This window comes from Dermacentor andersoni, chromosome 2, assembly GCF_023375885.2.
Source record: "Dermacentor andersoni chromosome 2, qqDerAnde1_hic_scaffold, whole genome shotgun sequence".
NCBI lineage: Eukaryota > Metazoa > Arthropoda > Arachnida > Ixodida > Ixodidae > Dermacentor > Dermacentor andersoni.
In genome coordinates, this window is record NC_092815.1 from 94446684 (window position 1) to 94463644 (window position 16961).

The 16961-nt window shown below is 48.0% G+C and overlaps 1 protein-coding gene across 1 annotated transcript in view; it reads left to right on the top strand.

The window, feature by feature from the left end:
• LOC126541624 (chondroitin sulfate proteoglycan 4-like) overlaps window positions 1–16961 on the top strand; it is a 192696-nt gene that overhangs the window by 103813 nt on the left and 71922 nt on the right. Inside the window, 1 exon segment of the mRNA XM_050188468.2 lies at window positions 10269–10692. Coding sequence (XP_050044425.1) covers window positions 10269–10692 — 424 coding nt within the window.

Here is a 16961-nt window from a genome sequence, read left to right on the forward strand (position 1 = left end):
GGCGCGCGAGCAAGAAGCGAGCGGGCCGAGGGTTCTCCGTCGAAGACGGCGTCACCCGGAGGCGCCTCCGCGGAGCACGAGAAAGTGCGAGAGGGAGCGAGAGAGGACCAGTGGGAGCACCAGCAGCCGTTTCCTGCCTTGTTTCGACGACCGGGAACCAGCTTTTTTACCTGGCAATCAGTCTACTACTCTGCGGCAGTTGTGGGCTTGCGGCGTCGCGCGGACAGCTGGAGAGCAAGAGGGCCTTCTTTTGTGTGTAGGACACGGCTCGGCGTCAGTGGCGCTTGTGCGTGAATGTTCGAAAAGAACAGTGGCGGCGAGGGTGCGGCAAACTACGTTCGGGTCGCGTCGTGTGTGCGCACGTGCGCTTGCGCTTTTGCGGCGTCGCCGACGCGTTGTTTCCACAAGCGCGCGGGCGTTGTCGACGGCAACGTGCGCGCCCGTTGACGCCGCTACGAAAGCAAAAGTCGAAGTAAAGCTCTCGATCAAAGTTAGGCGCTACGTTTGGCAGGCGCGCTCATATTTGTCAAACCGGTAAAATAGGCGAAGCCCTCTGGGACAACAAAAACAATAGCTGGAAAGAATAATGTTTGCTTCGCTGTAAACTACCATTGCCTTAGGAAAAGCCTAACCATTATGCGCAACTGACTGTAATGTTCATTACCGGATAATAAGTTTCGCCGGAGAATGCTTATGACGACTCTTTTAAACGCGCATTTTTCAAATTGCTTGGAGAACAATACATTATATATGACTTGCGGAAACGCTCTAGCTGCCATGTTACAAACGAAACATAAAATCACCTCACTTGGCTATGTTTCCACGGGCTTCGTTACCGCGGCTCGTAAATGGCGGTGACCGATGACAAGTATCGCCAGTTCGTTTCAACGGTACGGTACGTCGTAACTAATAAGCTTCGCAGTTACTAAAGGCCAGAATATTAATGGCTACATCAACACCTACATCGACAAACGTTATGGCTTTTCTTACTAAATTTCATATCCGTCCCGCATTTCGTTTGTCGTTTTCGAAAGCTAACACGATATCAGCACATCTTGACATATAGCAGTGAGCTGTGGTGCCTGTCAAATGTTGTCAAAATGCTCGTTGCGACGGTGATAGCACTGACTGATTCAACGCGTGACCATTCAAGGTTGCTTGCAGGCTTTGGTCTTCCGCTCCCACTGTAGGTGCGGCTGGGAGGCAACACATGTCTTTAGGTGTTGTGCAATCTGTCTTTCCAATTTAATATTGCTGTCTATGTGGCAGACCGGACACACGGACATAACTGTTTAAAGACATTTCGTGCCGCCCACAGCTAGGTTTAAGCTCCTCCATGGTGGCCGCCATTTTCTCCTCTCATGACTACAAGCCGATGTCGACAAGTTGCACTTGCGGTTACCGTGGCTCAGTCTACCGGGTAATTGCTGCGGCTGCGGTTAGCTGTTGAACGCAGTTACCCTAAACTGGGTCAGGCTGCCCGTGTTCTTGGCAGGACGTTAATTTTTGCACCCTAGAGTGCCCTGAGAGTTCCATTCCTTGCGTTCCGTGAAAATCACACCGCTTGGAAAAGATTCCCGCATCGCGAGGACGCTGATGAAATAATAAAAAAAAAAATAGCAACGCCTTTCCTGTTAACCAGTGCAGGATAGCTAACCAGAAAGTCGCATCTGGTTAAGCTCTATGCCTTTCCGCTCTCTCTCTCTCTCTCTCTCTCTCTTAGTGCTTGATGCACAGGTGGCGTGCGCTTGTCGTCTTTGCTAAGGTCCATAGAGAAAACAAGTTATCTGGGGAGTTTCACCTTCGTATTCGCATCGCGAGGGCTCAGTCTTTCTACGCTGTTAACTCAGGCCGCAACTCGAAAGCCAAGCGTACCAGGAAAATTGGGGTTTTGTTAATGTTCCCGAGACTAGTTACACTCATTCCTGTTTTCAAGAGCGTATCATGAGCAGGTGCACCTAAACTACATTTTTCTTTGTATGGGAATTATCTTAAACCCTACGTATTTGCCACTTGCAAAATACATTTCCCCCCTAAATGACTGCCTTCTCACGTAAAAAAAAGGGGAAAACCAATAATTCATTCCGTTTAAATGATCTTGTCATCAGTGTATTGATAACTTTCCTTTTCTAACGCAGATATCATGGGACATTTATTTGAAACTGAGCACGGCGTTGTAGTCACGCCCAAGTGGCCTTGAGTGCACCCTTACAGCATGTCTTTGGATACGCAATTGAATATCATGCATTATTTCCGTAAAGGAAATTCCTGTGGGAGGGCGAACGCAACAGCGTCGCCCTGACACGACGCGAACAAAATAGCTCGGATATCAGCGATAACGAGAAAGAACGGAAACTTCCGGTGACAATTTGCGAGATATAAATGCCACGCGACACAGCGCAACATTGATAACGCATGCGCCCGACGAACACAGAGCCTTCAGCTTTGCCGAATCGATTTCCTTAGTGAAAACACATTAACAGCGCTCAGCCCTTGCCAGCAACACGTGTGTTGATTCAGCTATAATAAAAAAAAATAGAGGGAAATAATTCGATGTAACGAGACAAAAAAAAAAAAATATCTACACGACGCAAGGATACCGCTGAGGGAATTTGATTAACGCTTGCAACGTCGCGGCGAAGGTCCGACGCGCCCAGTCCGAAACAGCACGACTTTCCAGTGCTGTCACGTCTCGTTTATATCTAAACGCCGTGTCTCTAAAGTACTGTGCAGTAGTCTGCGGGCCGTAGACGGCTACAGACACCAATGTATCAATTTTCTTTTAAGCTGTTACTGTCCGTGATCAGACCACACAAATTTGTTAGCCAATTCACGGTGTAGTAGAGAATAGAATAATATGAAAAGTACGAAGCACCAAGAAAAAAAAAGGAGAAGAGGAACACACACATTGCGCTGACTAGCAACTTTACGAGTTCATTCTTTCCCTTTTTTTTGCTTTAGCATTTTTTACAGCCGCAAAAAAAACACGAATAAAGGCAACAAAGTTATATCTCGCTCCCCCCTATTGCTCCCATTTCTATTTTTTTTTGCAACTATATTAAATCTGAAGGGAAGAGGCAATAAGCTGACACGCTTAAAGGGCAAAAAAAAAAAAATTTATGCTACGTTGATCACAATAAAATCGAAGATTTTAAACCAGATGACTTTCTTTTCATTAGGAACCTTGGCTTCATCGTGTTCGAAGTAACCGTTGTTTCTTTACCTTTTTAAAATATTTCGTCTCGACCACATGGGCTTCCGTCGAACCTAGGAATTATTCAACTTTATACGCTCGCTAGTCAGCACAATGTTTGTGCCCTTCTTTTCTCTGTGCTTTGTCTAAGCGCTGGCCTTTCAAAATCTTAACTATGCTGCATGCATCAACCGGTCCAGGCTTTTACCTTACAAAAGACATGCCACCATACGTGCGCTTCAATCAGTGATTAGCCGATACGTACTGAACATATACTTTAACGTCACACGATAACAAGAGAGACTGTAACACGAGATTAAATAAGTATAAGAACAAATAAAAAGTGAAGAAACAAACATTCATGGGAAACACTTGGACCGAGTGCTTATGACACCGCTAAACGTGGTCTTTCTTATATATATGGATTGTAACATTAAAGCTAGTATAGCTTGAATATTCTAGTTTTTTGTCCTTTTGTTATCCAGCCAAGCTCGAAATGAGGACTCATATTCACAAAGAGCCCTTACTCTATAGATAGTGTCCGCAAGAGCGAATTCCAGCCTACCATGATGCTGGGCACATCATTAGCGAAGGCGGCAGACCAAGGGCAAAGATATGAACAAAAAGCTGTGTGAATTGTGCCCGAGATCACCAAAAATTGCGATCGTATATTGAAAATGTTACTTAAATTTGCTAATTACCTTTAGTTCATAAGCTTTGGGTTACCAAGATACCGAACACTGTAACGACCCGAACATGGTTAATATTTTTAATGTTCCAGATTAAAAAATTAATTAAATTACGAGGTTTTACGTGCCAAAATCACATTATGAGGCACGCCGTAGTAGAGGACTCCGGAAACTTCGACCACCTGGGGTTCTTTAACGTGCACCTAAATCTAAGCACACGGGTGTTTTCGCATTTCGCCCCCATCGGAATGCGGCCGCCGTGGCCGGGATTCGATCCCGCGACCTCGTGCTCAGCAGCCCAACACCATAGCTACTGAGCAACCATGGCGGGTAATGTTCCAGATCGAGTACGTAGCTCGGAATATTTGTGCATGCTTGCGCGTCCCTGTACCTAAACTGTGGGCACCTGAAAATGTCGAATTCCTTGCTGGTTTGTGTGTCAGAGACGTGCAGAATGCATATTCAGCCAGGATACGCACGCTGTTAAGCATGCATATCTGCATGGCGGTCGTTTCATGACGAACACAATTTAAATATATTGGTTAGTATCCCGAGCAGCAGGCGCAATTCTTTTGATGTTTTGCACAGTTTAAGAAGAAGTTATGTATATATTTCAGGGAGTAACTTATTTCGTTTCGCCAGAATAGTCATGATCATGTGATTCCTTCCTTTTTTTTTTGGGGGGGGGGGGGGGCGTATTTGGTTTATCTGACGCTTTATGCCAGGTTACAATGGTCGCAATGACTGTTGAACGTTTGTGAACCCAGTGCAATTTTCATTCCTTTCTCGATCAAATATAAGATGGCTAGAACTAAATGTGAAAAATTCCTGACAGAGGTCTGAAGTCCCTCGTACAGCTCGCGCAGCACTTTGACTCATTGGCATTGCGGGCTCCATGACTAAAGACAGTACAGTTTATGGACAGTGTAATATTTCTTTTGCGGGCAAACTAAAACAAACAGATATAGGTTCGCGCGTCCCTGCTGCAGCCGCTGGAAGGAACTGGGATACGGCCAGGGCTCGTCAGCGGGCACGCGGGGTGTGTAGGAATTAAACCGTGGAGCACGCTGCTGGCGGCGGTGGCAATACCTAGCAATGTGTCCAGGCACACCGCAGCTGTAGCAAATGCGGGAGTCGCGGCTTGTCGCGGGTGACACCGGTGACATGGGTGTTATGGGTGGAAACGTACTCTCAGGCTGGTTGTAGGAGGCAAGAGCCCGCGGAACAAATCGTTGTGGTGCATCTTGTCGGCGTCCCAGACTTGTCGGTTGCAGTGGCAAGTTGCTGCTCTCCGTACGATCAGCATAGGTACTGCGAGGTTCTCGGTAACTCTGAGGTGCCCAGGTGGCCGGTGGCACACGAGAGCGATGATCAAATTCACACTGATGGCACACATAAGCGTCGTCAACAACCTTAAGGCGTTCAAGCTCTTCTTTAACCACTTGCCGAATCACCGAGGAGATGTCGTCGTGGGTTGGGAGGGACACACTTGCAATAGTAGTAACGTTGTCCAAGCGTCCAAACTTTGGCCCAATCCTTCTCATTTTCAGCGCTTCAAACGCCCGGCAGTGTTTCCTCAGATCAGACGGAGTACTAAGAACTTCCTTCGTTATAAGAAAATTATAAACATCTTCAGCGATTCCTTTAAGCAGATGTCCTACTTTGTCTTCGTCTGTCATGGTAGCGCTGACGATTCCGCATAATTTCAGAACAGCCTCTATGTACGTTGTACACGTTTCGCCAGGTAATTGAGCTCGTCGGGAAAGTGTCTGCTCAGCCTTCTTTTTCTTAAAGATCGGGTCACTGAAGCACTTGGTGAATTCTTCGACAAAATTGTCCCAGCTTGTCAGAACGCTCTCGTGGTTTTCAAACCAGAGGAGCGCGGTTCCAGCGAGAAAAAAAAAAAAAAAAAACACGTTATCGAGCTGCTTCTTAGTGCTCCAGTGGTTGTGGCGACTCACTCTGTTGTAGTGTTTAAGCCAGTCGTCGACGTCTTCCTTCGCCTTCCCCGAAAAGGTGGGTGGCTCTCGCAGCGGTGTCCAGTAGCCAGCCTGACCTGCGCGATTGCTGTCTGGGCCGCCACAGGTGCGGTCATCGCTGCCTTCTCCGGAATCGGCCATGTCCGCTACTTGTGGTCCTAAACCGGCCAAGCGCCTACTCCGTCGGACAGTTGGTAGAGCTGGGTCGTCCAGGATCGTCCAAGATTTACCCAGCACCTCCACCAAAGATGTTACGAATGATGTTTATTTACAGGGTGAAACGAGATCCGAGATGGAAGCTACAGGCTAGGCCCAGTCGGCGCAGAGTACCCCGAGATCACGCGCGCACACACTACTTCTTCTTTCTCTGCCTCAGTCGCGCAGTGCTGCGACAATATTGTACACACATATTTGCACTGAAAAAAGCGCTGAATTGTGTAAAAAAATTGAGTTAACTACTTGGAGTGTTCCTTTAGTGTCAATATCGATTTTATTTTATTGAAGAAGCAATGATTATTACTGTAGAAATAATTTTGAGCCCTTGATAACACTTGATTGTTCCGTGAGATTCAATAAAAGGGCGGTTGCCATTCACAAGCACCACAGACAGGAACAACTTTCCTGGCCCACAGGCCCTGTGCGCACAATGTTAGCGAAATGGGAAACGCTCCCGAATATGATGACAATAAATATTTGGGAGAAAGCAGCACCTGGAGCGTGGAACAACTTTAGAACGATGCACATGGGTACAAGTTTAATGTTACGTTAATAACAGTTAATAACTGTTACGTTAATAACAGTTCGTATATGTTGATATTCCAGCAAACGTAAGACAGGAAGAAGACGGAAAGAGAGAACATATTCTGGCACCCGTATACGATTCGAAGCTTTCTGCTTGGGAGGCGGCGCTTTTAACCACTTCGAGACGATATATCGACACTGTTTCGCGCCGGAGATTTTGGGTAACATCGATAGCAATCAGTTCGGTAATCGAGGCGTCGTGCAGTATTAAGCAAGACGTTGCCGCGTCTCCAGTCGGTCGATAAGCAGCTAAATTCAGCTCTACTATGCATTCAGTCGCACTGCACCGATCGACGTTTGGGACTACGTGTCGCTACTCTTGCTCGCTTCCCGAGCCACGAAGTTGACAATGCCAGTCTGTTCGTACCGGCAACACTGAGAGATCTCGATGGAGGCTGGGGACATTCCATGTTGCAGGAGCCAGTCTACTGGGCATATTTCGGTGAAATAGCGTTCCAGTAATAATTCTCGCTGGAGGCGTTCCGCCGAACCACAGCAACGTGAAAGAATTTATTGATCTCTGATTCCATATATAGTGCCTATCTGTAGCCAGGTCGCGGTGAGTGCAGTAAATTCCGCAAATTCTTTGCGGCTGTTCAAAAAGGTAGGCTTATAAGCAGCAAATAAAAATAATAATAAGAAATTGAAATGCAGACACTGAAAGGACAATAAAATGACTTTGTACTTACTTTCCGAGCCCACTTGATTACTGTGCATAACCGAATTGCCCTCGGATTTTTTACGCTTTCGTGCACATTCCCGCCGCAGGTATTGAATGAGAAGGTGGTTACCGGTGTCAGGGCCCGTGGTTTAAAGTATACTGGAAGTATACTTTAAACCAGCTTGCAATTGCAAGTCTCATCGCATAAACATAGTGAAGATTTAGGATTATGTAAAAGAAACGTGTTAACAAATAACAAATTTCATACTTCGTTTTACACATTACAGGCAACGTACACTGCGAAGGCTAGACATACACTCCTCGTTGCTCGCACTCGTGGCCGTAATACTCGTAGATACAGGGTTTCCCAACTGCCCTGCACCGAGACTAATATATACGCAAGTGCCGCGTAGCTAGACAGAACGAAAGTAATGTTGTTTTCCATCGCTTGGAGATACTCTCATTAGTTTTTGCATACATCTCATAGTTCCTGCAAAACACGGATGCATATACCCTATATACACGATTGCCGCTCCTGAACTCTGTTGTTTGTTTACAATTACCGCGATTTCTAGATAACTACAATGGAACGTATAACATACTTTGTCTACCGGGCCGGAAGTATCACATGTACTCTCGGTGAAAGAGCGAAACTTTCACGCGAATAGTGAAATAATGTTTCACGCTAATGGTTACCTAAAGGAACCCGCTCCCTTTCGTGTAAGTGTCTTATTCAGCAATATATATATATATATATATATATATATATGTATATATATATATATATATAATAGGAATACTGTGAATTGCGTCTCTAGAAAGAAAAAAAGAGACTACGAATGAAAGCACCACATTTCGAGACAATGTGAACTGTATACGAGACTAATGAGCGGTTAACAACAAGATTAAGAGCAGAGGTGACGTGCTAAAAGTTTTAGGGCTTAAGAGCTAACCTCGCTCGTCTCTTGCAAATCGCGTTCATGCGTCTGAGCGCAACGCGTACACGTGACTGCGGACGTCTGTTTTCACGATCCTCGGGTTACAAAAGGAGGGCGAAGAGAGTGTCGACCTTACGCTCGATTTGCATAAAAATTCAGAGTCATTCTTCGCTGCCGAGGTAATCCCTAGGATTACGATTTGTAATGCTTTCCTAATCCTCCTTCCACGCCCTCACCACTCCCCAACCTCGCCTTCGAAGCCAGCCTCTCGGCCCAAGAAGTAATATATCCCTTTCCCGTTTACGTTTTGGATTGTTATTACGGCGAACCCTATGGCGCAATATCGCGTTATGCTTTCCGGAAGACATAACCGTCACTTCACGCACCATTTGTAGGAAAAAAGCCGACCCCCCCCCCCCCCAACCCCCACCCTATTTGCGTACGTGTGGCAAGCGAGAAAGCCAGCCGTTTTAAAATAGCAGTGCATCGGCTGATATCTGTACTTCGCGCGTTACTCTTACAATTATTGTGACGTTGGCGACGGAAAGTACATATATACGAGATCGATGGCCTGCTCTCGGTATTCTGTCTGCTCATATGCTGTGGGTGTTCTGTAGTTGGCGCATGCCGTATTCGTGTATTAGAGTGAGAGAGAGATAGAGAGAGAAGGATGAGGGAGAGAGGGAGAGAGAGAAAGCGAAATGGAAGAGCGCTAAGGCAAGCCCGTTAACCAGACGCACGTACGGCTTGCCACCCTGAACGGGGGGAAGGGGATATAGAGATGAGAAGAGAGAGAGCGCGCAGTTTCGCATGCATATCAATGTACGCACCGAGTCTACAAACGGCCTCCAAGACTTGTCGAGTGGAGGTACTGCAATAGCGCTTTCGTGGCTTTCTGTGCCATAAATGCGTACGGATATGGTCCAAGGATTTCCGAAAATGGTCTAGAGTCGAACCGGTCCAATGCTGTCCAGAGAGGTTCACGCTCGACGTCGTACCGGGATCAGAGACATAAGATGTGTTCAATCGTTTTTTGTAGTCCACAAAAGTTGCACATGGGCGTATCCCCCATTCCGATGCTGAACTAGTAGGCCTTTGTAAATGCCACCCCGAGCCAGAGGCGGCACCACAGTCACCTCAGAGCGGGAAGCTTTTGTAGCTTGAGATTTGGATTATTTTGTAATTTGTAGCTTGAGCTATGAATCAAGTGTATCATTAAGCAACACTTTTATTAGTATACTTTGTGCACATAGTATTCATTGGGTATAGTATGCATACGTATAGGGCACCCATTGTAGGCAAGTGTCCATTCTACACTGTGTGGCGTAGTATCGCACTGTATTGCGCACAACCAGATAATGTACTGCTATAGTCCGCTTAGTGCAGATGACTAAGACACATGGTGTGCCCGATTGCAATTAGTATCTTGACTAGTAATATTTATTCCGAGCGCGTATATGTATATATATATATATATATATATATATATATATATAGGGGGGGTGCACGTGTTCGCTCATGCTATAATAGGCTTCACGGTAAAGAACAAGTGGCCAAGATAATGTCGTAGTCAGAGGCTCACCTTCAAGGCCTACTGAAATAAAAAAAAACATTTATATCTGTGAAACCGAATACCTTCCTTCCGAGAGCTTGCAAAAAGAAGCCAATTAGGGACACAGATTTCAGTGGCATTCGGTTCCAACGCTCGTTGAAAGAGAACGGGTGGCTGCGGTATACAGCCCTGAGCCCACCAATGTATATTGGCTTGTATTCACCGAAAATTTCTTACGATAAATCTGTCCGTAAGAGCAGATTCCAGCCAATCAGGATGTTGGTCATATCAAACCGATCTAAACGCACAGGCGTGCGTTTTGATCGAGTGGCCGTGCCAATGGCAGCCATCACTTACGAACAAAAAGAAAAACTTTGTGAATTCGGCCCATTGTTGTTCTAGGAAGTTAAACACAATCAATCGGTCAATGAACGTGTCGTTGCTTATCCACGCAGAGGCATCGTTTCTGGGCGACGGCTTCGTGTCGCTAGAGCTGGAGGATGCTCGCGAGAGCACCGACCTGAGCCTGCGCTTCCGCACTGCGCGGCCCGACGGGCTGCTGCTGCTCGCTGCTGGGCCCGACGACTACTGCCTGCTCCAGCTGACCGGGGGTCGGCTGCGGCTGCGGCTCGAGCTGGGCGCCGGGGAGCCGGCGCTGCTCGAGAGCCCCGCGGGCGTGCGGCTCGACGACGGCGCCTGGCACTCGCTGCAGCTGCGCCGGAGGGGCGCGCTGGCGCTGCTCCTCCTGGACGGCGTGCACGAGGCACGCGCCCAGCTGCCGCCGCGGTTCATCCAGCTGGACATCAAGTGGGGACTGTTCGCCGGTGGCCTGGGAGACTTCCAGGACCTCTTCCTCGGACACCTGCAGTCCTTCCGAGGGTCGGTGACGCTGCGAGCACGACATTTATGAGGGCGAATCGGGCCCCGTTGGTACGGGCTCATCGTGGAAGAAATGACCCCCCCCCCCCAAAAAAAAAAAAAAGAGAGAGAGAGAGGAATATAGGAAGGCAGGGAGGGATGTTAGCCAGTCAAGGGTCCGGTTGGCTACCCTACGCTGGGGGAAGGGAGAAGGGGAAGAGAAAGAAGGGAGAGAGAAGACGCAAAAGGAGACACTGAAGATTAGGTCACAGAACTACAGGACCGGCGCCACTAACCAGGGGTGTAGCCAGATGGGGGAGGGGGAGGAGGTAGACCAGGAGCGTGCCCCGGGTCCGCCCTTTCTGCTCACCCCCTCTGCCGATATTTCATCATCATCATCATCAGCCTAGTTACGCCCACTGCAGGGCAAAGGCCTCTCCCATATTTCTCCAACTACCCCGGCCATGTACTAATTGTGGCCATGTTGTCCCTGCTTATGTGTACCAGAATACCTGGCATAAAATGACGTGCGACAACACCCCCTCTTCCCCCCCCCCCCCCCCCCCCCCAGTAAAAAGCGATCAAATCCGAAAGGAATTCCTGACTAGGCCACTGCTGCCAATGAATTTATTCTCTGACGACCTTCAGAAAATAGAGCTTTAGAGGCAGCTTTCGTGTCGTCTAGCGTTATGTGTAATTTTCTTTCGTGTCATTCCTTCCAGGATGTAACTTTTGTCAAGAGTTCCGATGCCACTAGGCTCGCCATCGGACCTATCATTGGACCGTGCACTTTAGCCGCTTTGGAATAGTCCCTTGAACTAAATTCGATTACCAGGCTGTACACGTTGCAAGTATCTCCACACAGGCCCCGTTATGTAATTGTTTAGGAGAGTGAGGCTGCTAAGGAAGGGCAGGGGGCGTAAACTTGGGAGAGCCGGACATGCCGCACACAAAGACTTCGCGAGCCGCTGTATAGAACATTTGTTGCTAAGAAGCCGCGAATGTTAGAGTATTTTATCACGGCGTTACACTTGCTGTACTTACAACCACCCTTTATTTCCTGCTGCTCTTCAAGATTGTTCCTCCATGCTGAACCGCCATACCCACACTTGGAATCATCCTTTGCTCGCCGCGGAAACGCAACATTCGCACTTCAGCCATTTTTCACCGATGCACATTGGCGCCGTTGCCCTCCTCTCGAAAACGTTACCGCTCTGCTGTTTGGATTCAACCTTATGCACGTAGCGATAATGGTATAAGGCTACGCTAAAATACCTTATGAACCACATGAATGCTATTCATTTATATGGGCTTCGGAGCGTCAAGCGCGTTCATGGTATCTGCCTGGACGCCCTCGCTGATGCCTCTCACTGAGTGGCTCCTAAACTTCTGACAGAGACTGTGCTTGAAATGTAGGTCAACTTGCGCTAAGATAGCATACATCATCTCAGATGTGCGTGTACGTGCGCATGAGATATACGGCTTCGATGCATTTGGTCTCAGTGAGCTTTTGCCAGCTTTGTGCGTGCAAAGCTACAGGATTTTCCTGCGACGTTTTTATTGCAGCATTTATCATTCTACAACGAAGAAAAGAGTTGCCATCGTTCTTCGGAGACATGCCCTCATAACCTAGGTTTCTTTCCGCACGGGTTACCACAGGGCACATTAGGGGTATTCATCAAAATATTTGTCCTTGTTACGCTCATCTGCATTGCTATTTTTGTTGCCAGTGCAATCTGGTTTGCGACCCTGCACTGCAAAAATAAGGAGGGGTAGGGGGATGTAAGAATGAAAAGATGGAGAAAGAGGCTAGGAAAGTTACGCCATTGTGCGGTCATATTGGCTCGCATAAGTATGTCGGTTTTGATGAAAGGAACGATGCTTTTTGGCGCCTACCGTGCAGATGTCTGTCAAGGCCAGGGGCCTGGAACTCTTCATTAATAAAATGGACGGCTGCGGAGCTCATTGTACGCAGATGAGAGTGACCGTCTCTGTTCACAATACCGGAGCCACTCACATGTGAAATGTTCTGTGGCTTTACTGGAACACCATAATTCACAAGCAGGGCTGCCAGCCACTGGCATTCTAAACGCATGGAACATTGTTCACTCCACACCACCGTGCTCCACACCAAGCCTCAAACGGCGCAGAAAATTTGAGCCCCGCTGTAATCCTGGAGGAAGGCGGCGATGCGCGCAATGACCACGCAATGTAAACGTAAATTCGCGAAGTCATTAGGTTGCATTGTGTTAAGGTACAGTACATATGGGCCAACTTGCTTGGCCCACTTGAGTCGTCGTTTCTAACGAAATGGGATAAACCGAGCACCACCGTGAGCAGAAAGGGTAATTGTCACCGTGTGGTCTTTACCGTCAATCCAGAATGGTATTGTATACACTAAAAAAAGTAAATGACGTATTGCACAGTGACAGAAAGGTCTCTTTTTTTTAACAAGTTGTTCATCTGATCTACGACCTAAAGAAGGAGGAGGAGGAGGAGAAGGAGGAACTAAAGAGAGAAGGCAGGGATGTTAACCAGAAATACGTCTGGTTGGCTACCCTACTCTGGGAGACGCGAAAGAGAGAATAGAAAGACAAGATAGAGAGAGGAAGGAGAGGCGGTGAGTTCGTGCACGCACGCGGAGGGCCTGACCAAGTCAAAGGCGTTCACATAGACCAGTCGCCCTCAAGAAAGACAAAAGTGCCTTTTAGCTTTGTGGGCCGACGAGCGATGGGGACGATCTTCAAGCAGCACCTGCACAGACAGCAGCCGATCGTCCAGTCGTCGCAATGCGGTAGATAATGTTTGTCTTTCCGACTGAAATCGATGACAATTGCACAATAAATGTTCGATGTTTTCTTCCACGCCGCAGACGTCGCATGCAGCACTGTCGGTCATTCCAATCAAAGTAGTGTACGCCTTGTGAAAGCCACTCCCAACCACAGCCGGTATAGAAGCGATGCCTCACGCTAGTGAAGCCCGGGTGGATGTCGAAGTTGGAGCGATGTGTTTAGTTCGTACAACCCCTATATTTGGGGTGTTACATTCTGTTCAAGAGAGCTTGCGTGCCAGGTGACGAAGCTGCCTTGCAGCGTTTGTCCTGGAACGAGGAATGGAAACGAGGTGTTGTTCTTGATGTGACTCTCGGGCAACTTTGTCTGCTTGATCATTCCCACTGACCCCGCAATGGCCAGGTAGCCACTAGAAAATAATTTCGTGACCTTTCTGTTTGGCGTCGTGATGAAGTTTGACGATTTAGTATGTTAGCTGTTCGTGAGCTCCGCGTCTGAGAATTGACTGCATGCTGTGTAAAGCCGGTCTCGAGTCGGGAAGCACGGCCCATGTACCAGGACTCTCTGTGTCAATAAATTGAAGCGCACTGCGCAGAGCCGTGAATTCTGCAGCCGTGGACGTCGTGACATGTGACGTCTTGAATCGTAGTGATAGTCCTCTTGTTGGTATAAACACAGCACCCCCCACCCCCCGGAACTGGTCGATGTGGTCGGTCCGTCAGTATAGATGTGTACATGGCTACTGTATTTCTCGTACAACAGGAGTAAGCTCAATTATTTTAGTGCAAGCGATGGTAGATCTGAATTTTCTGAAGTCCTGAAATTCGGAGATGTACTTTAGGACGGCACAAACACCATGGAGGAGACCCAGACCTTGTCGCAGGGTGTGTACCCCGATGTAAGGGAGGTACGATATGAACTGACAGTTGTGCTAAATGGCGTGCGGGGTCTTTCGACGGTGAGTGCGGCGAGGTATAGTGGCAAGGGGTCCGGCCAATATGCCTGACATGTGCACGCATTGTCTCGACGGCTATGTGCAACGTGATCGACGCACTGCGTGGTAATCCAAGGCATGTTCTCAGAGCTTGGGCTTGAATGCTCTGAACGGTACGCAAATTGGTTTTGAATGTGTTGAATATAACAGGTAGGCTGTACCTGTAGAGCTGTAACATGCATGGATTGTGTGGACACCCCCCAGTTCTTTCCTGCAGAGAACGTGAACAGATGACATAGCAATCAGTCGCTTTTTCACGTAGTTCACGTGAGGAGTCCAGGACAAGTCTCTGTCAATCACAACACCCAAGAACCTTTGACTTCTCCTGGACAATGTCCCTTGTCCCTTGATTGATATGGCGTATGCAGACATTGGCTTCCGGTTAAAAGCCACCACTGCGCACTTTTCTCACGTCACCTCCAGACCTTGTTTACGAAGGTAGCATGATGTCGATGAGGCCGTCTTCTGAAGCCGAGCACGAAGATGAAGTGTCACCCCCGACGTCCAGATACAGATGTCGTCGACGTAGAGTCGAAGGGTGCTTGACAGGTCCTCGAGTAGTCCAATAAGGGCTAGATAAGAAGCGTTGGGCTTAGTACTCCACCCTGAGGGTCTCCACGGCTACGGTAATACTAAAATGTCGGGCCAGCCCCAATGAGCACGTAGAATGATCGCATCTGTAGGTAGCTACAAATCTAGAGATTTATCTTGCCACCAAATCCATATATAGCTTCTAACCCTTTAAGGATGGCTTCATGGGTAACGTTATTGTAAGCACCTTTAACGTCTATAAACAAGGCAGCAGACAAGCGTTTACAGGCCTTCTAGAATTCGTCGTACGTTAATAAGTCGACAACGTTGTCTATAGGTGAACGGCAGCGCCTGAATCCTGTCAGCGTGTCTGGATAAATTTAATAGTGCTCTAGGTAACACTCGAGACGCTTTAGAACAATCCGTTTCATTACTTTTCCTACACAAATAGCAAGCGCGATCGCATGGTATAACGCAATGTCCAAAGGCGAATTGCCAGCTTTGAGAAGCGGAATCAGGCGACTTGTCTTCCATTCCTGGGGAACCGTGCCAGTCTGCCACGAGTCGTTGTACAGGAGCAGGAGTTCCTTTCAAGCCCATTCACCAAGGTTGCACAGAGCTCGGTATGCAATACCATGTGGTCCTGGCGTTGAGGAACGCCTGCATAAAGCAAGCGCAGCCTCTAGTTCGTCCAGAGAAAAAGGGCACTCCATACGGGGATCACGTAAGAATGGTTAGTGGTCGGGGGCCTGCGTTACAGTGGAACTTGCTTCACCGGCAATGCTCCTACGACGTAAAAAAGCTAGAAGGCATTATAGGGCTACCTCCGAGTAACTAATTGACTATGCTCCAGGATACTTTAGGCAAGGAAAAAAATATTTAGTGCGGAAAATGTAGGAAGGAAGGAAGAAGGCGACATGCCCCCAAAATATGTTTCACGAACGAACCCAAGCAGTTACCCTTATGCTTTATGAATTTGGAAATTACCGAGCGGTGAATGCGTAGAATTTACGCAGTAAATCAAGCGCCGGCGGCTATCACTATCAGCGTGAGATAGATTGAGCTTCATCACGACCAATTTCTGGGCTCCTGCGTCACACACACACACACACACACACACACACACACACACACACACACACACACACACACACACACACACACACACACACACACACACACACACACACACACACACACACACACACACACACACACACACACACACACACACACACACACACACACACACACACACACACACACACACACACACACACACACACACACACACACACACACACACACACACACACACACACACACACACACACACACACACACACACACACACACACACACACACACACACACACACACACACACACACACACACACACACACACACACACACACACACACACACACACACACACACACACACACACACACACACACACACACACACACACACACACACACACACACACACACACACACACACACACACACACACACACACACACACACACACACACACACACACACACACACACACACACACACACACACACACACACACACACACACACACACACACACACACACACACACACACACACACACACACACACACACACACACACACACACACACACACACACACACACACACACACACACACACACACACACACACACACACACACACACACACACACACACACACACACACACACACACACACACACACACACACACACACACACACACACACACACACACACACACACACACACACACACACACACACACACACACACACACACACACACACACACACACACACACACACACACACACACACACACACACACACACACACACACACACACACACACACACACACACACACACACACACACACACACACACACACACACACACACACACACACACGCACGCACGCACGCA